Below are 23,763 nucleotides of genomic sequence, written 5' to 3'. Positions count from 1 at the left end.
GTAAAACTTGGATGTATATGAAACACCTCCAGAACCCAATTTCATTTTTGTCCAAAATTGGGCAAAAGTAAAAGTATAAAGACAAAAATACACATACTTTATTTTTATTTACTCTATTGAACATATATATAATCCCTGGTCAATTTTTTTTTTCCTCTTGCAGATAGAATTGGTACATAAATTTTTAGAAAAGATAACCAAATCACCAGATAAACAATGCGTCGTCGATCATTGATAGTAATTTTTTATTTAAAATAAATAATTTAGAATAAATACACAATACTCATCCTATTGAATATTATTATTAACAAAAAGATATTTTTGTTATTTAATGAATATTTTTACTAATAAGATTTTTAAAAATTTTGTATATATCAAAATATTTTAGTGTAACTTTTTTATTTTCCAATTTAAAAAAAAGATTAATCAATAAAATTATAAAAATTAGTTTAATTTGTTCTTGTACCAAATAAGATAAACTATTTGAGACTTACTCCCTTCCCATTCATATTAACAATTTGAAGAAAAATTATTATTCACAAACTGAAATATTAAAATAAAAATAACTTAAAAAAATGATCCCTTAATGGTCTTTTTATATTTAATCATACTTTGCAGTCCTTTTAATCGGACGCGATATTATATTATCATATGTGATAACAGACGTGAAATATGTCAAATCAAATATTATATAATAGATGATGGGATTAATTTTGTTATCAGGGCATATAAATTTTACATGGAGATGGGAGAATTCTCCACTGTTACTTAAATTTTGAAATCTAATCTTATCTCCATTGGTATGACTGTCATTTAAATTAAATAGGAATTATTGTCTAAATAAATAGTATAAGTTATTATTTTTCTAAAAAAAGATTATGAAATCAATTGATGTGTGTCAACAATTAGATTGGACTTTGGCCCTTGGTATCCACATTCAGTTAACTTTTATCTATTATTAGTCGTTGTCGCACGTAGTCCTACGTATATAAAAAGGATTTTATTATAAAATTAATAAAAAAAATAAATTATTGTATGAGGGGATGAAAAAGGAAAAAAAATCCGCAAGAAAAAGTATCATGGAGTAATGTGGGAGAGAAAAATAAATTATAATTATAATTTTATTAAAAATATAAATATTTAGAGCAGTGGGTCGAGAGAAAAAAATTGGCATTATAAGACCATTAAAAATATTGGGATTACCATTCTGATCAATTTCTTTTAAGAAAAAAAAATGAAATAAAGGGTGTATTTAAGTTCAAAAATTGATATGGTAAAATATTTTTTTTATAATAATATAGATTATAGATGTATTATTAATTATTTTAGTGAAAGTTTTATGAACAATGTTTTGTTGCTAATCTTCCTAGCGACGACTTTTACAGAGTCGTTGTCACTGTTAAAATTAAAAAAAAAAATTATTGCAATGAAATATAAATTCCTATCATTTAAAATATATAATTAGTGATAATATTAAAAATTATTATTTAAATTTTTTTACTACGCATACACATATACGTGTGTGTATAGAGTAACAAATACTAGACATTATACTGATAATATTATTAGTCGAAACGTTTTTAATAGCACAATAGAAACCATTTGCTGATTGAATTTTCTATTTTAAATTATATTGTATCGTTTAACATGTAAACACCACATCTATAATATAAAGGGTTTTTAACTTCATGAGAAACTAAGTATAAATTTGTTTTTTCTTTTTTTTTTCATTTTCCCAATTTTCAATTGGAATATGCATTTTTGATTTTGCATAGATTTTTACACGAACTAAAAATATGTGATTGCATTTTATGTTGTTAAATGTGTTAAATTTATATTTTTCATTTGGCTAAAAAAATTAATATTAATAGGGTCAAATCAATGTATATTTTTATTTAAACAAAAAATATAGTTATATCTGCTTTCATGTTTTCACCGTCGATCAAATATATTTTTATAAAATTCACAATATAATATTTTTTTAACTTACGTTAATACAAAACACAAAATCAAACGTACCAAAATACTAAAATAACACACACATTATTTTGCTTTTTCTATTTATAAAAAATAAAGAAAAACACCTTACAGAAGCAAATAATATAGTTTATATTTTTGAATTATTTAAATGGAGTTTATTTACGTCGAAAGTTATTAGTAATTTCTCACCAACTTTTATAATTTATTAGTAAAATTATTAATATGAAGCTGTTTTTTCAAACACTCAAACTTCAATTTTTTTTTATTTTTAACTTTACTTTAAAATACTCACAATTTTGACTGTTGATTACTTACAACTTTCTACGGCACTTGAATATAAAACCCGTAATTTCGGATAGATAAAATGGGTAGGGTAGAGGTGACCCGACCCGGATATAAACCTGGTTGGAGTCCAAAACCAAAAGTAGGAACAAAAAGAGAAAAAAAGAAGAGAAAGAGAGAGAGAGAGAGAGGGAGAGAGGAACCGCCGACTAATAATAGCATTACTCTCTTATAACATCAACTCCTTTTCCTCTCTGCCTCATATAACTCTGTATATCATTTCTTGCCTCCGCCTCTTTCCAATCTCTTTCATCTTTCCTTAGAATTTCCTTTAAACTCTTGATTTTTCTTGCCCATGGCTTCACCCTCGCAAGCTAGCCTCCTTCTTCAGAAACAGCTCAAAGGTACTTTTACCCATTTTGATTTTCTTGAGGTTAAAACGGGTTTTGTCTTTTTTTATTTTTTATTTTTAGGTTTGAGTTAAATCTTGTGGGTTTTAATGATCTATGCTTGTTATACTCAGATCTGTGCAAAAACCCAGTGGATGGATTTTCGGCTGGTTTGCTGGATGAAAGCAACCTGTTTGAATGGAGTGTTACTATAATTGGGCCACCTGATACGCTATAGTGAGTGTATCTTTTTGTTATTTTTGTGTATGAGTTTTCTTTCTTTATTGGATGAATCTTTATTTCGTTGTGTTTTTAATTGTTGAATTTGTTTTCTTCTGTGTCAATTTTGGTTTTGATGTGAAGGGTTTGCTTTTGCTGTTTTTGATTTTTGCTTCTGTAATTTCATCTTGTTGTTTTTTTTTTTTGAACTCTTCTTATGAGATTAATTATGTGTATGTTTCTGGTGGTGCTGGTTTTGTTTGCAATGTGGCAGAGGTTTTGCTGTATTAGAAAGCTATCATTCCTTGCATGGCATTATGAAGTATTAGTGAGGGTTTGCTGGGGTTCTGTCTGAGCTGCCCGCGGTTCGAGAAATTAGGTGCTGATTGCGTTCGCTCACGTTGAGTGAAGGACCCAATTCAGTGAAAACTTTTTTATGGTTATTTGAAGTTGATTCTCTTTGTCTGTTTGCATCTTCCTGGTCATCTACGTATTAAAACCACAATGATTTTGGCGTAATTCCTTATGACTTTAGGTTTACCCTCCGCTGTTGGGCTAGCCATTTAATGTTGATACTTATCTCTTGCCCTAGTAGGTGAATCTAGATTCCATCATTTATTGAGTTTGAAAGTGTTGAATATTCGATAGCATAAGAAATTTTGAATTAGTTGGTGTTAAGCGTGGAGACAAAAAATAATTTTGAATTAGTTGGCATTTTTAAAAATGAAGCGTGGAGACAAAAAATAATTTTGAATTAGTTGGCATTTTTAAAAATGAAGCGTGGAGACAAAAAATAATTTTGAATTAGTTGGCGTTAAGCATGGAGACAAAAAATAATTTTGAATTAGTTGGCATTAAGCGTGGAGACAAAAAATAATTTTGAATTAGTTGGCGTTTTTAAAAATGAAGCATGGAGACAAAAAATAATTTTGAATTAGTTGGCATTTTTAAAATGAAACGCGGAGACAAAAATAACACTTGCATTCGGTGGGATGAGAGGATCAGCCATTGACTAATGAAGTGTTCACACTTGTACATACTACATTCGAATTTATTATGAGAAATATTTGGTTAGCAAGATCAGACTTCAACCACTAGAATTACCATACTTTTGCTGTAAAAAATGTTTTTCTGTTTAAAAGTTAATGAACAAATGTTATTATTCTAACAATATTATTACTAATAAGTATTTGGTAGTCTTATGATACAACTGTTAGTCACTGTTTTATAAGTAGAATTATGTTGCGTTCCAGACCAGTTGGCACTTTTGTGTTAGTAATGCAGATCAAATTAATGGTTGCCTATTTTCCTCATTTTTTGGTGTCAAAGAATGATATGTTGATTGGAGATTCATTACCTAAGCATATCACATCCTTTTGTGATATTCAATTAATGCTTGAAATTTATTCCTGTTCTATAAAAGAGAATCTCCAAGGTCGGAGCTAGTCAATCTCTTCGTAGGCATTACTTTCTCAATTTGGTTAATGCTGCTTGTTTAAATCTTTTATAGCACCAACATTCAGTTCATATTGGAAGAGGATAAATTTTTACAATAAAAGACATGTTAACCCTATTGCAATTAATTGAGCTAGAGATGACAAAAGGTCCCCCAACTGTGTGTGGTTACTACTGAAAATGATAACAAAGTAAAAGTAAAAAACCATTAAAAATGGGGCTGCTTGGCCCTATACTATTCATAGTTATAAATGGCGCATCGAGGGGCATGATGTAAAATGCAAGAGCCCAACACCATTCTCAAAGGATGGCTCTGGGCTTTTGCCTGATGCAGCCATGGTGCGTGCTAGGCTCCTTTTTCTGGGGCGGATGCTCGCCTGGCTGAAGACCTGGGCTGGGTTTATAAAAAAAAAAGGCTGAAGGAAGAAACCCTAGTTTAAGCTAGTTTCTTTCAAGCAATTACATTTTTCTTCAGCCTCTTCTGGTGATGTCGTCTTTGTTATTTTTCTTTCTTCCTTTCTTCTTTTTTCCCTGATACTACTGCCTTCTCTTTCTACATGTGCTTCTTTTTGGTCCTTTCTTTTGTGTCAAAGATAGTAGTTCCACCTCATATTTGTGTTCTTTCGCCTGGAATTCTAGTAAATTGCAGATTACCTTATATGATGTTATTTATTGCTATTATTTGATGTCATAATTCAATTTCTTGCTATCATATAAAATATTTTTCTAAATAAATAAATTTGTAATTTTTCTTGCCAACTTCTGATTATAATTTGCTTTTTCATGGAACTTTAGGCTAAAAAATTAAAAAGCTATTTTTGACCCTGCCGACTTTGGTAGAAATAGTAAGGGTATAAATATATACATTATTTCTGCAAATATGCGCCATGCTTCAAACAGGCATGCGCAACGCCACGTTCCATGGCTCTGGAGCACCTTCGCATCATGATATGCCATGTGCCTTGAACAAGTGTGCCCCTCCTGGACAGGAGAGATTGATTAAATAATATTGCAGTTATACTTCTCTGCAGGTCTTACAATAATTGGTATGAACAGTGGCATGTCTTTCTCACAAGTAAAATTAATTATAAATATTGGCTGGATGCAATATGCGGCATATCTATAAGTTTTTAGGACAGATATATAATACACATACAACTATATATGTATATATACATACATATGTGTGTTAATGGTTGTGTGAGAAACGGGGAGGGGGGGCAAGTAAGTGATATGGGAGGGAAACACATTTTGCTGACCAGATTGAGCTTAAAGAACTGTGTACTTTATTATACATGTTTCAACCTGATTGGGCTTTTCACTCTTGCATTCTTACAGTGGTTTCTAGGTTTGAAACATATTTCATTGGTCTCGGTTTTGATGTTATGCTTCTAATATTCTGAATGCAGTGAAGGAGGTTTCTTCAATGCTATTATGAGCTTCCCTCCAAATTACCCAAACAGTCCTCCAACAGTGAGATTTACTTCTGAGATTTGGCATCCTAATGGTTTGTGATCTTTTTTAATTCTCCACTGGCTTGATACTCTTCATTGTCACTTTTTGATCTATTAATTTGAGAATTCACATGATTTGCAGTTTACCCAGATGGGAAGGTCTGCATTTCAATTCTTCATCCCCCAGGAGATGATCCAAATGGCTATGAGCTTGCTAGTGAGCGATGGTCACCCGTTCACACGGTATGATCATGAATAAGTTTGCCTTATCAGATTTCCTGTTATATCAGTGGGTTATTCTAGTCCAAGACTTCCAGTACCCTGTCTGATCAAAATTCTCTATTAAATAGTGGTGCTCTATTAATTTTGTAAACTTTGTAAACCTTATTTATCTTGTAATTCAGTTGAGTAAAACTTCGCATTTTAATATTTAGATTTTCTAGTCTAATTTCTAGAATCTCCATGTGAACAACTAAATTAACCTGTAAAAGTTTTGGTTATTGCTTTCTGTCGCAGGCATTTGGTGACTTTGGGTTGATATCCTTCTTTTTTGGGTTTCTTTTTCCTTGTATAAATGCATATGATAAATTCTTTTAGATGTAAAAGAATGGAAACAATAGATATCAGGAAACGACATTTTAGAAGATTGACTTAAGGACCATCCAGAGTGTGGGAATGAGTCAAAATTTTCAGTGTTCTTCACCAGCCAGAAGAGAGGAAAAGGGAGACATATTCTGAATCGTCTGTTTGGTTACTGGTTATGAGTCTTAGTATCTGATGTAGGGGTTGAATTAAGGATGGCACTTGAATGTTTCTCATATTTGATCTACTTGATAAGGTCTTTTTTTCATATATATCATCATTTCTTCTATTAGAAATTATAAAGGCATTTGTAGTAAACAATTTGATGAAGCTAAAATAATTGGAGAAATTGATGGTTTTGGATTGTCACGCTGGTGGATGAAAATTCAAATAATTTCCCATGTACATGATGCATTGTCAGGTTTTTCTTTGAAAATGCACGAATACGAACCATGGTTCTTTTTGATATCCCCCGCTGTTGTTGAGCACTTAGTTGAGATCCCTATTGCATTATTTTGCATTCTACTAAATATCATTTATGCTGCAAGAAAGTATCATAAATCATGAAAGCTCTACAATATTTGTTTCTACTGAAGGAAATTGTGTGTTCAAGAGGAAAGTTGTTTTTGGAGAAGCCCATTAAGCCATCATATCAAAATGCTAATTTATCTTTTAACCAAAAGTAAGTCATCGACTAGATTTCGCTATAGGTCATTTTCATGTTCAAGGACAGTTCATTTTGAGCTTAAGTCTTGTGTTTACTACACTAATTGCTGATGAAACAGATAGATGTGATTTATAGTGATGAGTTTCAGATAGGGAAATCGTTAATAGTCATTACTGAAAGATTTGATCATTCAAGCTGCAATTAATCTTTGTCAATTTACATAATCTGCAAGATTCTGGTACAGGGCAATTTTATGGTCTCTTGGGGTTAGAATCACGCTTAGGTTTTATGCTTATTGTGGTAGTTGCTGTTGCAACAAATAGATTGATGGTAAGAGTTTCAGATAGGGGAAGTCTTGACTAATTCATTTGTTTATGTTCAGCTTGTTGGTCGGACTAGCATGGCTCACTGGGTTGTGAACTTTGACGTGAAATGGATTTTGGTTTATGGATTATTTATTTCTTCTCGATTTATCTCTTTGTTACCTTTTCTTTTTAGATTCCAGTGGTTTGTTGATGTCTGAAGGAGGTTCTGTGTATGCGCGTGTGCATGTGCAAGTATTTTTCTCTTACGGTGTCCAAGTGTATGCCTTAATCCACAATTGCCATAAAGTATTCTGCAGTGCGTATGTTTGTGGCCAAGGTTCATGATATGTAAGACATAGGTTTATCTAAAGGATTTTCATTTTCAGGTGGAGAGTATAGTTCTAAGCATCATATCAATGCTCTCAAGTCCTAATGATGAGTCTCCTGCTAATGTTGAAGCTGCTGTAAGTGCAAATGCATAAGATCCTATTGTGTTTTATTTGATTATCGATTTTCTGTTTATTCTTTCCTTTTCTTTGACTTTTCAATTTAAGAACAGGTTTTGGCTCCTCCATGATACATAAATGAACCTGATCATTTTTTAGATGATATTATGCTTGAATTTTCAGCTATACAATGCTCTGCTTTTCCAGCCAAGTCATTGGTTTCTAAAAAGTCAATTTATCAATTATATTGGGATTTTCTAATCGTGTTCCGTTTACCAATAGCATGTGAATTTTTCAGCGTCTGGGTTCTGGAGTCCTTAAGTTGATCACAGTTTCCTGTGTTTTCTCTTTGATTGTTGCAGAAGGAATGGAGAGAACGGAGGGATGATTTCAAGAAGAAAGTTAGTCGTTGTGTAAGACGGTCACAAGAAATGCTGTAAACAAAACGCGGATGCTGCCTCAAGCTATTTTCCAAAAGAAAAAAGAATCTGGTGTCAACTTGAAGAATTTGGCTTCCTTTGAGTTACCAACTTGTGCAAACAGTACAATTTTATAATGATCATATCTTATGTTCTCCAAATGCTTCTTTGTGTTTCTGCCTATTCTGTTAAAGTCGTTTAAGTAGAACCCGGCTCATGAACAATGAACGTCTGTGGGGATATTGTTTTTGACTGCTGGTGGTCGCCCTTTGCTGCCCTTAGACTATGTAATTGTTGACTACAAGTTTTCTTTTTTCCTTTTATATACTGTTTTACAGCGTGTATATTTCATCAATGTGGCATCCGTTGTTTCAAATTACTAAGGATATATCATTATTTCTTCATTGTACAATGAGCAGGTTTTCCATGAGGGCCACCGTCTTGGCTTCTTTGTTATATGCAGAGGGTGGGCTAATCATGCTCTTGTTTCTATCTTGTACTGTATTGTTGTCCTTGAACTGTGATGAGTATATTGTCTCAATGTGTAAGATTTTTATATGCTTTGAAATTACGCATCGTTGCATATTGGAAGTCCATTGAAAGCTGTATCTCGTTATCCTACAGCAGACCTTCCTCATTTCATCTTCTGGTCTACGACTGTTTTCAAGTACTGAACTGATGCTCTGTTAGCACTATACTCATGAAGTATATTAACACTCTAGTGCACAAGTAGTTCTTAGTGCTATAGAGATGGCTGTGTGCTTTCTGGACTGTAATGGTAGATTGAACTGCATAGCCCATCATTCTATTCTTTCACGTGTAAGTTCTAGTTTTAAAGGGCTTTAGAAGTAAACTCCATGGACTTTTCGAGTCGTTTCTATGTGGAGGACGACTGTTCAAGAACTTAATTATTGCCTATGTTCATTTAGGACTCGTTTACTTTTATGTATGGGATAATGGGTGATCGTTTAGAGTAAATAAACGTTGGATAAAATGAGTGATGGGATTATTCCATATTTATAACAGTGTTTATTTTGTTGTATAATAGTGGGGATACTAATAAATATTAAAGATACATTGTTTATTATTTGGATTAATATATAATTGTTCAATATATGTGGCACACTTAAATGTACGTAGATAGAGAAAAAAATATTCAAAAAAATATAAGGAAGTTGTGAGAAAATATTAAAAAGAAAAAATGAGAGAAGAAAAGGGATGTGGAGGTTGAAAAGGGAGAGAAATAAAAATAAAAGTTACTAATACAATTTGGGCGGGACGTCCAATCCAATCCAATAATCGCAATTCTAGGGCAATGTACTTGACTTGATATTAGGTGTTTGTTATTAGTGGATTAGATTTTCTATTATATTCAATATGATGATGTACATATGAATTATGAAATCTATATTACTTTTTTTATTTGAAAAAATATTTAATATATGTTGGCGTATAAATCAAGATAGAATTTTGAACATACCAAAACTGCACTTAAGCATAAGGTTGATTACGATAGACTTTTTCAATTGTATGATTTCACATAAGATGATTGTACAGTTACGATGAATTCATACATATTAGGGTTTCAAGAGTATCGAGACAGGATTGTCACGTCCCAAAATGGATGGCAGAATAAAAGCTACCAGCAAGTTTGGAGCCCAGGATATAGTTCTAACATGATCTTCATAAATTATCCTTACATTACCAGTATATTTCGAGATTAATTACGAGGAACTGTAAATTTTATGGTCCATTTCACATTTCAAATGGAATCAACGATTCCATTTGTGCAACTTTGACTATGTGAACTACTTATGTACCCGATCATATAGGCATTAGAGGGTGTTTCGCTAAACTTATAAGCTCCTAGCATCTTATAAGATGTTTGAGTTTTATGAACTCTAAGTATTTGTTTGATTATTTTTTTTAAAGAGCTTATAACATCTTAAAATAAGATGTTTTGAATTTTATAAATTCCTTTAAAAAAAAAGTTAATTTTTTTAATTTCTTCTATAAAATCTTATACGTTAAATAAAATTAATATATTATAAAATAAAAATATTCCCATTCATATAGTTACACACTCTCTCTCTTATACACCCACACACACTCTCCTCACTTTCTTTCTCTCTCTCTCTCTCACACCCACACACACATATACACACACAAAAACACACTCTCTTTGTAGGAATTTTTTTTGCTATTTAATTTTTTTAAATATTCGAAAAAGAGAAAATACTTTATTATTTAATAATAAATTATTATAACTAAATAAAAATAAGATTGTTATTGATATTATATTTACTGAAAAATATAAATTCAAAATATTATAAATTATATGATTAGAAATAATTATTCCATTAATAAAAAAATATCAATTATATATCTAAATATTTGACTAGCATGAATGCACATATGTTATTTTATTCAAGAGTTTAGATAATAATTTGTCATTTTTTTTTATTGTAGTCAAGAAATAACAACTTATTTGAGTCTAACGGTATCATGCCCATTTTAGTCATTTGCCCAATTAAAAACCTTAATATGTCGAACACTATAACATCTTATAAGATATTTTCACATCTTAAAAGCTTTAACATCTTATTTTATCTAAACACATTAGGAACTTATTTTTATAATAAGATCCAACATCTTATAAGCTCCTAAAACATCTTATAAGATGTAGGAGCTTATAGATGTTTTGGAAAAGCTTAGCCAGACACCCTCTTAGTTTTTTAAATAAAGCAGATGCATCCAGTATGCTTCGATTACTAATAACAGAACAAACAGACAGAACCCGCCTGTAATCACATATCAAATTCCAGAGAAAGCGACTATAAAACAAGATAAGGTGCAGTATTTTATTAATTGCGCCCAGCCTCTTGAACCAAAGGTGCCCAGTGCAAGTGCTTTCATACATAGATAAACTTTATCACCCAAGTTTACAAGGCAGGAATTGTGGTTGAACTCGTAAATAATCTATGACATGTTATGATCGCTCCAGTTACTTAGCAATCTGATGTCCCTCTACTTGAGCCATGACATTACCTTAGAGGGCATAAATCTTGTCGATATCTGAGTCGGAAAATTCAGAGTGATGCCATGAGTTTGAGCCACTCCTAGCATGTTTCTCCCTCTTCCTCATGGATCTCGTCCTCTTTGACTTCACCACGTAATAAGTCATGGTTCCAAGAACCCCGGCCATTATAACTCCTCCAACGACTGTGACCAGTATAGCAGACCACTTATGTTTACGACCGACAACTATGTAAGACGACGCCATGAATGCCACAGAAGTACATACAGAAGCCAACCACATCAGTTTGTTGATAACTTCTACTACACGTCGTTCAGCCTTAGTCTCGCCTCTAACCAATGTAATCTGGACTACAACGACAGCGAGGGAGGTAAAAAGTGCAATGGCGTTGAAGATGAAGAAGATTTTAAAGGAAGCACTACTCACTACCACAGCCATTCCATTGTCATCATCCCCACCAGGCACCGTAAAAATAGCTGCAAAGGCAACCGTAGCGAACAGGACCGCAACCACCGTCACGGAGTTGGTGGCATTGTTAATACCTTCTCGATGGAGTTTTCTCAGCTCTTTCGCGATTCCATGGACATTTTTGTTCGTTCTCTTTGTTTGCTCAAGCTGAATGTGAACGTCTTTTTTAATTTGTGTAACAGTTTTCCGCAGCTCGTCCCTTGGTTGATTCAATTCGTTAGCTCTAACAGCACCATAACGGCAAAGGCACTCCCTTATCTCTGATGATTCTTCTGAGAGGGGAAGATCTTCTGCAATGTCAAGAGCTGTTTTGTGATCCCGGTTCAGTGCATTCACATTGGTATCAGGCAGGCGTAACAACTCACTAACTATCTGTAAGGAATAAAAGATCACCAAAGGTTAATGTAAATTACAGCAGATGGAGCAAAAAATAAATATATACATAAGGGTAGGGATAACAGAGCAACCAGCATGACCACTGAAATGAAAGAACCCATCATACAATGGAAAAGCAATGGAACATATTTTTTAATCATAGTTTAGTTCATATATGTGGGGGTTAAAATATCATAGAGAACATGGCAGGAGAGGTTCTCCTCACTCAAGTTTTAAGCTTTTGCTAAAGCTTCAATAAGTCAGAAAAAAAATATATCATAAGAAAATAGTTAATAGCCATCTTTTAGGATCTCAAGTGCAGCTCTGTCATATCAGCATCTGCATATTCTTATAGTGATGGCTTCAAAATCAATTGTACTGCAACAGGATATCAGATAATAGAAGATACAAACCATACCTCTGCTCTCTTTTTCCTTGTCGCTATATGTAAAGCTGTATTGCCAAATTTGTCAGGCAGCATCACAATAGCTGCATCAGCTTCTAGGAGCAATTTAACAACCTCAGAGTTAACCCCTTTCACGGCCATATGCAATGCTGTCTGCCCTTTCTTGTCTGTCCTTCTAGCCAACTGTGGATCTTTGTCGAGCAATGCTTTGACAATGTCCACATGCCCTTGTCTAGCTGCTAAGTGCAATGCATTTTTTCCATTTGACCGTGAAATTTCTAATAAGCTGCAATCCTTTGACAGAAGTTCATTAACCACAGCACTATGCCCTCTAGAAGCTGCAGTTATAAGAGGGGTTGCATTTGATGGACCAATTGTTTTAATTAACCCAGGGTCATGATCCAATAGCACTTGGACAATAGCTACAAAAACATAATTGAACATCAGTATCAGGCGCATAAACCTGAAGTGTGATAAAGATTATGTCCCTAGCCTCTAGATAAGATTGATAACCAATTGAGAAATTCAAACCACATGCATGCAGCTTTAACGTCTCATGTTCTGATGAACAATTAGAATATGCAGGACACAATGATCAGATCTATAAGTAAACTTCAAGGACATTCCACATAGTTAAGCACTAGCCCAATTTCACAAGTAGGTGCTGACCAAGACATATAGATGGCACATTTACACTTTCTTCCGATGACCAATACAGAATGTTATAAAGGCCCACAGAATCTTGAAAAGAAACAGAGTGCAGTAGTTTACATGGGGTTGAAGTATGAACATGTCTTCCATGAGACTGGCACATGCAGTATAACATGCAGTTTTATAAATGCCTGTATAGCATTTCCTTCACTTGACTTGGTGCTAAATCATATTCCACTTTCTATAGGTTACTGAATCCAAACTTCAGTCATACTTTCCATCAGGGACTTATTCTCAATATACTCATCATTTAAGTGTAATATTAAGAGACTTTGATAATAAACCTTCTAAACGGTCTCATTTGATGACCTCTATTTCCCATTAAGAACAAGAGTGATAATACAAAACCAAAAAGGCAATACGACATAGAGAAACATAAGAACTGATCTGGTAAAATAAGATCATCACCATGATGTCCTTGACATGCAGCTATATGCAGAGGATCAAACATTGATCTGTTCTTCTTAGTGAGTGTTTCAGTATTTGAGTACTTGAGTAGCTCTTTAACCACATCAATATGCCCTCTCTCTGCTGCAGTGTACAGTGCCGTCTCTCCCAACTCATTTACTTCATTTACAACTGATGCCCTTATCTCGGCAACTTCCTGATCGAAATCTGCTCCACTTGAACTCCCTTCCATTTGGCAATTAATTTCATCAAGTATCTGCTTGACTGCAACAAGATCACCCCTTTGAGCTGCCAAATGCAGCTCCGTGTCATTGTGTCGGCCAGTCACCTGTTTTACATACTTCTTTTTTCCAGCTTGGTCAATTCGCTTCCCTGAATTTGATAGAACCAGAGCGGGTGCCGTAGATGCGGATGGCGATGGTGAGGGCGATGGCTCAGCCAAGGGGTTTTGGTTTGGTGTTGGAGTAACAAACACTTTCTCAAAGTCTCCATCATCTGTCATTTAGTCTATTAGTTAGATCAAAATAAACTATGCTTTTAAGATTTCATAAGCATTTTTTTTTTGGGGGGGGGGGGGGGGGGACACTTTCCTGATATATGTATATACACTCAACATTCAATTTCTTTTCTAAAACACTTACCTGTATACCTAGTCTTCAATTTACATACCTTTCCCACATCATAGTATGAAGCAGATCACCATTAAACATAGATACTAGAGACAGTCATCACCAAAACTAACATGAACTAACTAATTTTCCTTCCTTATTTCATCTGGGGGTGGGGTGCTATGTCTAGCAACAGGCAGTTCTAATATCAAACCGAAACCAAAGAAAATGAAAAAAAAAAGCCTCCCTGAAAAACTTCTCAATCAATTCCATTTAAAAGTACGAATAATTTCTTGTTTTCGCTTTAACCACTTACTGCAAACTTAATAACAGTGGAAGTCGACACACCTGCAGCTACGTCGGTAAATCCACATCCTAAATAGCACAAAGTATCATTTACCTCAACGATTCAATTCTACAGTTCAAATAATTTCTTCAACAAAAGCATCACTTTATTCATTTATTTAGAACTAATATTTCAGAATAACATCAAAGAAACAAAAGAGATCCTGTAGACCCACCCCAAAATCGTTACAAGAACTACGCTCAAGATAATTTGCTCACCATACCAAACTTCAAACACACACACACAGATGCAAAATTGTGCAGATGGACAGGTAAACAAAAAAAAAAAAAAAAAACAAACAAACAAACAAAGTATGCAATACCTTGTTTGACATGTGAGGTCATGATTGATTGTGCTGAGATAGCCAAAGAGCTGAGATATCTTAAGTCCTTATTCTGTGGACATATGATGCAGAAAGCGAAGAGAAGAGGAAAGTGGGGGTGACTGTTGATGAGGAAAGAGGAAGGAAAAGTTGCAAACTAAACGACACTGGCCGAGAAAGTGTTGCGAAGCCACCCAAACTTTGGCTCTGATGGGGAGAGCTTTTCCATTATTGTATTTCTATACTCTGTATCTATACTTATATTCAAATATAGGGAAAAATGCAATTTACCCTCTCGTTATACTATAAACGACCAAAAACTCATTCTATAAAAAATAAAATAGCAAATTATTTTCTATATTTTAAAAAATAAAATAAATTATCCTCTATATAAACCATTAACGTGAGGTAATTTGCTTCATTTTTTGAAATACAAGAGGACTATTTTTTTTTTACAGATAGTATTTGCTCATTTTTATATCACAGGGGATTAAATTGCATTTAACCATTGAAATATAGAAAAAATTGAACCAAATTTTGTGCAATATTACAAACGAGTAAATTACTATTTACAAAAAAAAATAATTTTTTTTAAATAAAATAATTTATCTCTCTGTATTTTTTAAAGTGAAGCTATCTATATCCTTGTCTAGGGAGGTAAATTACTTAGTTTTAAAAAAACATAGAAAGATAAATTATTATTTTTTTATAAGGGGTAATTTGTTCGTTAGCAACATGGGTGAAATGTATTAAGTCCTTAAATAAACGCCATTTACTCTCTCGAAGCGACAATTAAAGGTGTCTTATCAATTTTTGAATATGACAACTGTACTGTTACTTAGATAATTTTAAAAATTAATTATAATTATTTTTTTTAAAAAAGCGACTTTACGTCATTTTAGCACCACTATTCCATTTCTTTTGCTATGTTGATAATACTAAGTTGTTCCTTTTTTTTTTAAATGTGATTGGTTGGTTTATATATTTAATTCTTATTTATAATATATTTTAAATTGTAAAAATAATTTATTGTATGCACACAGGAGCGATTTCCCACTACGGCTAGTTAATATAAAAAAAATGCACTTTTCACTCACAATCACGATTTTTGACACCATTATATCAATTTTTTTTGTGTTAATAATACATAAAAATTGTTTTTCTTTTCTTTTTCTTTCTTTCTTTTTTTCTTTAAGAAATACTAGCCGTTGTGGTGCGTCGTTTTACGTATATATAAGAAATAATCTGTAATGATTTAAAACATATATTAATAGAATTAAAATTAAAATATATTAATTAAGCACCTAGGTTAATATAAAACCTTAAAGTTGAATAAGTCAATTATATTATAAATTGCAGGAGATTTTTGAAATCTCAAAAAATTAGTATAGCTCTGTCAAAACCGTCGCTTTAGGTCTATAACACTTTTGTTTTTAATAATAGTATAGATGATGTGTTAGTTTATATATTTTATCCTTATTTATAATATATTTTAAAATATGAAATATTATCTATTATATTCAAACGGGAACGGCATGTCAAGACAGCTGGTAGTATAAAAAAATAAAGATATTTTTCATCCGCAATTATCAGTTTGTGATATCACTGCATCGATTTTTTTTATCGAAATTTTTTTATTCAAATCAAGTTTGATTGAGCCGAATTAATTATATTAGAAATATATTTATTATATAGATGATGCTTTTTTAATTGTATATTAATTAATTTAAATTTGATGATTTAGAATGAAATTTTATGATGGAGTGAGCGAAAGAGACAATTTGAATAGTCCTCCAAATCTGCATTCAAGGAATGTGGGTTGGCACAGGAGAAAGGGCCCATGCTTTAACAAATATTTTGAGGATTGGGAATCTCCAGCCCATGATCCCTACAAACATGATTGGACTTTAGGCTAAATTACACTTTTGGTTCCAATACTTTGGACTAAGATTGATTTTGGTCCCTAAAGTTTTTGAGATGCGATTTTGGTCCGTAAATTTTATAATTTATTGTGATTTTGGTCCACTTTGAAAAAAATGAGGTTTAAAAATGTTAAGAATAAGGGAAGCGGATGAACCAAAATCATGACAATTCGTGAAAATTAGGGCCCACGATCGTGCTTCGAAACGTTTGGAGATCAAAATCATAACAGTTTACAAAAATTATAGACCAACACCATACTTCAAAAAATTTAAGGACTAAAATTAATTTTGACTCAAATTATGGGACAAAAAATGTGATTTACCCTTACACTTGCAATTGTGTTTCTTTTTCTTTTAATGGTTAAAGATTAGGTTGGAATGAATTCACTGCATTGATGATTGATTCCAACTAAAAGAATTTAATCATCATAGAATGATTTTTTTTTTTGAAAAAAAAAAAAAGAACTCAATTGCTCAACAGTTGTAATAGTTCCATTAACACGAACATCCACTAAATCAAGTATTATGAGTTAGATATTACTATTATGTAATATATGGACTTTATATTTTCAGAGAGATTCAAATTCATAACATTTAAGCGACAAATCGACTATTGGACCATCATATTGTAGCAGTCATAAAATTTGCAATGGGTCCCCTTAGCATGGGACGCAATGCTTCCACCATCAAAATATGTGATTGTAAAACTTTTTTTATAATTTATTTTTATATACACATTTAGATTGTAATACAATGTTCGTTTTTAGAAAATTTTGAGCTCAAATTGATGGGCTATTTTCGTGATGACGCTTTATAATTTATTTTAAATAATTCGTTACATCCTCTATATATTATACTTATATGTATTTGGTTATTTTGGTAACCATTACATGAACACTACCAAACTTACCTAAAAATTTGGAACCATATCAAATGTAGAATGAAAAACACAGAAAGAGAGAACCTTAAAAAATAAGAAAGTCTTTATTCCATAGATTAATTTTGAAAGCCACAATTTGAACTCTTTCATACAACATTAATAAGAGTTGAAGTCTATATAGATGATGTGCATGTCATTTTAGCACATTTAGAGGATCAAAGACAGCGTGACAAGCCGGACTGCGATGATGATGATGATAAAGATGAATCCCGGGAAATCACAACACCACTGTCGAACAAGTCCGACAAGTAATTACCCAAATTATCAGGCGAAAATCTCACCAAGATTTCCAGGTTTTTCTCCCCGCTCAGTATCGCCAAGTTGCTGTCGTAGAATTCCCGGTACGCCGGCACCAGTTTTCTTGCTATCGACACTTTGATCTCGTCCCGGAGTTTGGGATCTGGAACCACCCACGAGCTTTGTTTGCGGTACTCCGCCTCGAAGGCTGAGTTGAATTGCTTGAAATGCTCCTTGATTTTGTGGGCCGATTCTTCGGTCTCTACCGGAAGAGATGAGAGTACCTTAGCCCAAGCCACCGATTCGTAGTTTCCGGCGTAGAGTTTCACTTTTGTTTGGAGTTTGGATAGCCAGTCTTGGCCGAGGAGAAGTTTCAGCGCGCTGGTGCTGACTTTCTCGACCACGAATTGGAGATTGTTCGCTAAGAAGAGGTAAGATAGTCCGATGTCTCTGTAGATTTCGGCTTTGCTGTCGAGCTTGCAGAGCAGCACGAGGATGATCCAGGCGAGTTGGCTGGCTACGCGGGAGGTTGGGCTCCGGCTGTCGAAGTAGGACTCCGGGAAAGGGGACCGGGCTACGGTTTCGGGCTCGTCGGCGAGGATATCGGAGAGGATTCCGCTGTTGTCTGCCAGTAATGATACGTAGTTCATCACCGAACAGTTCAAGGGGTGAATCCCACCACCGGGGATCGGCGTTTTGGATGAGTTTTTCTGGATTGATGAGACGAACTCGGAGAGGATTGTTTGGGCTGCGTCACTGAGTTTGTGCATAGAGGAAAGAGCTTGAAGTTTGATAGGCGAGAGAGGTTCGTAGGAGAAGATCGATTCGGTCTCGGGCCACAGCTCCGACAAGGTCTCGAAAAGATTCATCACAAGGAAAATCTTCTCAGGGGATCGTTTGCTCTTGGCCACGGTTTCGGGGAATCTGAACAGGTTGATGGCTCCTTCCATTGTTGTATGAGCGATACATGTTTGTTTAATTGTCTCAGAGACAGCAAATACGTGATCGCATAGCAGTCTCTCGCCACGGAAGAGTGTTCTCACTGCAACCTTTGCTGTGTTGACCCACTTCCTGACTTGATGCTCCAGAGCATCCTGATCCATCCGGCTGATCTGCGACACAGTGTAGCCTCTGATTCCAAGACGGTAGAGTTCTTCATCGACGATCGATTTCCTGGTGATTCTGTATATCTTGCTGCACTCCTTGCTGTACCCAAAACTGATCATGCTTCCAGCAATCAGCTTCAGGTCCAACAAAGCTCGTTCCACATCCGACACACCATCTGAGCCAACATGATCATCATCTTCTTCCTCATCTGAGTTACTCAACAACAAGGAGGATCCCCCGGAAACTGATTCAGGATTTAAGCACTCCCTTCTTGTCGACAAGATATGATACAACTCCTTCTCAAGCCGTTGCATCGCAATTTTCATCAGCTTGTTCGCCAGCACCAGCTGACTGGACCCTGCATGCTGTGAAACCAAGAAATGCATCACTCTGCGCAAGTCCCCAACGCACTTGACAAATACCTCGGCCTCTTCTCGGTTTTCTTGGAAGAGTGATGTGAATTTCTCCAAGGAAGGTCTGCTGGGATCCCATTTACTGATGATGGTATCTGCATTTACGATTACGTCCTGCATCGTGGTTGAAATTGTTGGAGGAGAGAACTGATTTGCATCATTGGTTTTTGATGAATGAATGAGACTTGGCATGGCTTTGCGGGGCGTAGTTGTTGTTGGGATTTCATGGATTTCCATTTGATGAACCTCCCTTGAGTTATCGATCTTGATTGTGAACAATTATGGAGTTTATCTGCTGAAAATTTCAGCTGTTTTGAACTCTGGAGGGTGATATGGTGGTAGTAGTAGTAGTTGTTGGTTTAATTTAAAATATAGCAGAGCAAGAAGAGGCCGCAGTTTCCAAAACGGCTGACTGAGGATTGTGGACCTATTAGATTTGACTGACTCTTGGATATTGACAACATGCAAATGTAAACGACAATTTCTTTTCCTTTTTTTTTTTAATGTATAATTACACCACCATTTGCTGTAATTTAGTATAATTGTACGTAAATTTTTTATAATTTAAAAAATTATATCTAGTATTCTGATATTTATTTTTGTATAATAAATAGATTTCTCCGTTAGCAAAAAATTATCAAATTTGTTGATATTAGCAAAAAAATTTAATGAAAATTCATATTTACCATCAATTAATTTATTATGATTTATTGTTGGGTAAACAAATCTTTTTTGAATAAACTACCTTTATAAGGGTGAGATACTTTCAATTACACTTACACCTATTAATATAATTAAATGAATTCCCTTCTATGAAATCTAATTTGAATAAAAATAATTCGTAATATAAATTCCTATTGGGTCTTTAATATTTAAAAGTTTGTATGAGCTTTTACAAGTTAGGAGAATTTTCAGAAAAATACTTTGTAATATGGTGAAAATAATATCTTCCTCACCAAGGAAAAGTCTTTGAATAGTTCTTAATAATTATAAAAGTTTACCTATTAAAATCCAATAAATTCATTACAAATTTCTTTAGGATACAAGTTTCATGACTTTATTTTATTTAAATACTTTATAATAAGATCCTATAATTTCCGTACACTCTAAAAATCACCCGTGCAATATGTGTTCATACGACTTAGAGCGTTCAATAATTAAAACAAAAAATCAAAATTCATAACAGAAAGGACTGACATTAGCATGTGGGATGCACATACAATAATTTTTTTGGGTAAATTACAGCGACATTTCCTAAGATTTTTCACAATTATAATAATTTGAAAAATTACAAATATCTCCTAGTGTTTGATGAAATTATGTATCCTTAGTTGAGGTATGAAATTATCAATTTTGTCCTTACTATATTTTTTTTTATATTTTTTAAAAATTAAAAACTTACAAAAAATCGAACGTAGTGGATGAAAATTTTTTAAAAATTATAAAAATTTATCCAATTTTTATCCACTTAGCCATAAAAAAATCAGAAACTTTTAAAAAATAAAATAAAATTATAATTTTTGATCTACAAGAGTATTTTGGTCAGTTCACCAAAAAAAGTTGATGAAAACCTAACGAATTAGGTTAATTATTTGACGGCCGTTAAAATTAGAGAGATATGGATGATTTTTTAAATAACAAAGGGGTAGTCGTAATTATACAAAATCTCAGAAACGATCGTTGTAATTTACCCTAAATTTTTTTTGCATATTTATGAGTTCAATGACTATAAAATTAAGAGAAACCCTAAAACTATGAGGAAAAGTAAAATTACCTCATCTAAATTCATTTCCTCCCTCTCTTTTCTTTTATATACTTTCTTCTTAAGGATTAATATAAAGTTATAGTGGTACATCAAATCTAAGACCTACCCTTCAACTATAATAAGAAGAATTTCTAATTCAATGTATTACAACACTCTTATAAATAATAAAATTAAATAGGTGTTTAAATTTTAATTTGCACAATAACACTAATTTAACAACACGAGACTTAACATTTAAGCACTATTAAATACATATTTTGTCTCGTAATTTAAATTATTTAACATTTTCGTTTTTTAACTTTCTAGGGTTAGTGAAAGAACTTGAAATGATTGAGGCTTTGGATAGGATGGAGGGGATCGAGGAGACTCGTGAGGTAGAGTGAAATGAGAGTGATGGGGATGGTGTGCCTGTTGTTGGATGTTTAATTACTCGACTGTTGATGGATGTTCTTTTCAGACAAAGTTGGTTGGATGGTATTTATGTTTTCAAAGACAGATTTTTATGAATGTTTATGAGATCAAATTACCGCCAAATCTTTGTTCAGGTTTTGGTCAATAGGCAAATTTTGTGTCACATTCACATTCATGTTTCGACAGAAATTATGTTTAAGATGTCATATTTTTCTCAACTAAAAGTTCTGCTTTTACAAAAATAGTGAAAACTGAATTATTGAAGTCCCATAAGGAAGCAGCCAACTAGCAGGTCGGAGAGGGGTTTTTCTCCCCTCCAACCCTGACTTCCGTCTATTTTAACGTTTCAATCAACGGTAAGGACGAAAAATGTTAAAAAATGATAAGTTTGAGAAAAGAAAACTGTCAATAACAATAGGATGAGGACCAAAAATAAATAAGCAGTCAACTACGGGGACCAAAATCATAATTCTTCCTCATTACATTATATTTTTGTTCCTCTTTATAATTGAAATTTGAATGAATAATAAATGTTAAGTAATTGCAAAAACCTTATAAGTTAAGTCAAACAGCACTAAGTAGTTCTGGAATGGATGACTTGGCAGCCATCTAGAAATGGCCCTTAATTCTCCATCCACAACTTAAAACTATCATATTTTCTAGTCAACCCCCACTTGTCTTATTCCCCCATACCAAGACTCAAAGTCCTCCATTATAAATACACATATTACATCATCTTAATTATATTTTATTTTTTTTAAAAATATTAATACATAAAATCTCTCTTGCTTTAAAACAAAAGGCAAAATGAAATGATACCCTCAACTTGTAAAAAAAGCCCACCTCCTATGTTGAGAATGTTGTGTTGTTCTTTATTTAAAAGGTACATTATAATGAATTTTTTTAAAATTTGTCATAATTAAAAGTATTTTATTGTTATTTTAATAATTATAAATACCCTATAAAATGAATGGATGTATAACAAATATCCTTCAATAATGGGCAGTCAGAATCGGGTATTTGTTGGATGATCGTTAATACCAAGGGAGAATATTTATAATTTTTGAATAATAAAATAATAATTATAATTATAACAAACCTCATGAGAGCCCGTTATAATATACCCATCTTTAAAAGTCCATCTCCAATGTGAGTTGACCACACATCTGGTCAAAAAACTATATATATATATATATATATATACATTTTTTTATTATGTTAGATGTATCTAATTTTTTTAAAATATTAATAAACAAAATATCTCTCTTAATAAAGAAGTGCTTGTAAAAAAGACTCGGGCTCCATTTAATTTGTAATATGAGTTATTTGGATGATCGATAAAATTAAAAAAAATGTATTAATTACATTATATTTAATTGAAAAAGATTAATTTCTATCGAGTATGAGGATAAAAAATTAAATTCCCATAATATAAAGTAAACACTTGGAAATAGTGAATCAGTCAACTTATCTAACTTTATAATGAAAAAGTAGACTCCGTCTCCCAAGAGGTTATGTTAGCCTTTGCCACGCTGATGGGGATAAAGTCGCGTTTGATGAATAATGTTGTTTAGTGTTGGTCGAAGTCAAGTAGATAAAATGTCGTGCTTTCCACAAGATGTATATTTGACTACATGACTCACTCTCTACTAACAATGAACTAATTAGTAAACAATCTTTAAATTTAACTAGCAAGAACTAATGATAACATATGTATATGTATCCATAAAATTATTATTAAAAATAATTAGTGACAAATGTATAAAAAAAGCTAGTGAAAGAAACATAGTTATAATTATATTTTTGTTGTAGTTTAATTATTATAATTTCGTAGCGATAATTTAAGCAAAATTCTTGTTATGACTACGAAATTATAATACATCCAGCAGTGGTTTGGACGTTGTTTGTCGATGTGGTTATTATGCTGTGACAAGAACATTATGGATTACATCAAGTTCTGGACGGAGATTTCGTGGTTCCCTAGGTTCTAATGTTAGTTGAGTATCTTTTAATTATTATTTTTTTATTAAGATTTATAGTCATAATTAAATTGCAACATGTATATAACAAGCCACAGTTTATTGGACGG

General features: G+C 32.9%; 3 protein-coding genes across 3 annotated transcripts; 1 reads left to right on the top strand and 2 right to left on the bottom strand.

The window, feature by feature from the left end:
• The first annotated feature begins 2,450 nt into the window (after positions 1 to 2,450).
• LOC105171917 (ubiquitin-conjugating enzyme E2 7) lies at positions 2,451 to 8,359 on the top strand. The gene is made up of 6 exons (XM_011093174.3): positions 2,451 to 2,666; positions 2,786 to 2,888; positions 5,735 to 5,832; positions 5,922 to 6,022; positions 7,720 to 7,797; positions 8,142 to 8,359. Exons 1-6 carry the CDS (start codon positions 2,618 to 2,620, stop codon positions 8,217 to 8,219), a joined length of 507 nt encoding a protein of 168 aa, XP_011091476.1. The 5' UTR covers positions 2,451 to 2,617; the 3' UTR covers positions 8,220 to 8,359.
• Positions 8,360 to 11,033: 2,674 nt separating this feature from the next.
• ITN1 (Ankyrin repeat family protein) lies at positions 11,034 to 15,104 on the bottom strand. The gene is made up of 4 exons (XM_011093175.3): positions 14,880 to 15,104; positions 13,604 to 14,098; positions 12,497 to 12,906; positions 11,034 to 12,075 (listed from the first exon to the last, which is right to left on the bottom strand). Exons 1-4 carry the CDS (start codon positions 14,899 to 14,901, stop codon positions 11,248 to 11,250), a joined length of 1,755 nt encoding a protein of 584 aa, XP_011091477.1. The 5' UTR covers positions 14,902 to 15,104; the 3' UTR covers positions 11,034 to 11,247.
• A 2,662-nt stretch (positions 15,105 to 17,766) lies between these two features.
• On the bottom strand, positions 17,767 to 19,891 carry LOC105171919 (exocyst complex component EXO70H1). Its single transcript, XM_011093176.3, has one exon. It carries the CDS (start codon positions 19,733 to 19,735, stop codon positions 17,897 to 17,899), a length of 1,839 nt encoding a protein of 612 aa, XP_011091478.1. The 5' UTR covers positions 19,736 to 19,891; the 3' UTR covers positions 17,767 to 17,896.
• Between the last annotated feature and the right edge of the window lie 3,872 nt (positions 19,892 to 23,763).

This window comes from Sesamum indicum, linkage group LG10, assembly GCF_026168435.1.
Source record: "Sesamum indicum cultivar Baizhima isolate 11 linkage group LG10, ASM2616843v1, whole genome shotgun sequence".
In the NCBI taxonomy this organism is placed as follows: domain Eukaryota; kingdom Viridiplantae; phylum Streptophyta; class Magnoliopsida; order Lamiales; family Pedaliaceae; genus Sesamum; species Sesamum indicum.
Note: the sequence above shows the minus strand (reverse complement) of the source record. Positions and strands in the feature narration are given on the sequence as shown.

Excerpts from the sequence above, each read along its gene's own strand:
- LOC105171917 (XM_011093174.3), top strand. The coding sequence starts at position 2,618 with ATGGCTTCACCCTCGCAAGCTAGCCTCCTTCTTCAGAAACAGCTCAAA. Across the intron at positions 2,667-2,785 it reads TCTTCAGAAACAGCTCAAAG|ATCTGTGCAAAAACCCAGTG; the intron begins GTACTTTTACCC and ends TGTTATACTCAG. Across the intron at positions 7,798-8,141 it reads CTGCTAATGTTGAAGCTGCT|AAGGAATGGAGAGAACGGAG; the intron begins GTAAGTGCAAAT and ends TGATTGTTGCAG.
- ITN1 (XM_011093175.3), bottom strand. The coding sequence starts at position 14,901 with ATGACCTCACATGTCAAACAAG. Across the intron at positions 14,099-14,879 it reads GACCTCACATGTCAAACAAG|ATGATGGAGACTTTGAGAAA; the intron begins GTATTGCATACT and ends ACTAAATGACAG. Across the intron at positions 12,076-12,496 it reads CAAGGAAAAAGAGAGCAGAG|ATAGTTAGTGAGTTGTTACG; the intron begins GTATGGTTTGTA and ends TATTCCTTACAG.
- LOC105171919 (XM_011093176.3), bottom strand. The coding sequence starts at position 19,735 with ATGGAAATCCATGAAATCCCAACAACAACTACGCCCCGCAAAGCCATG.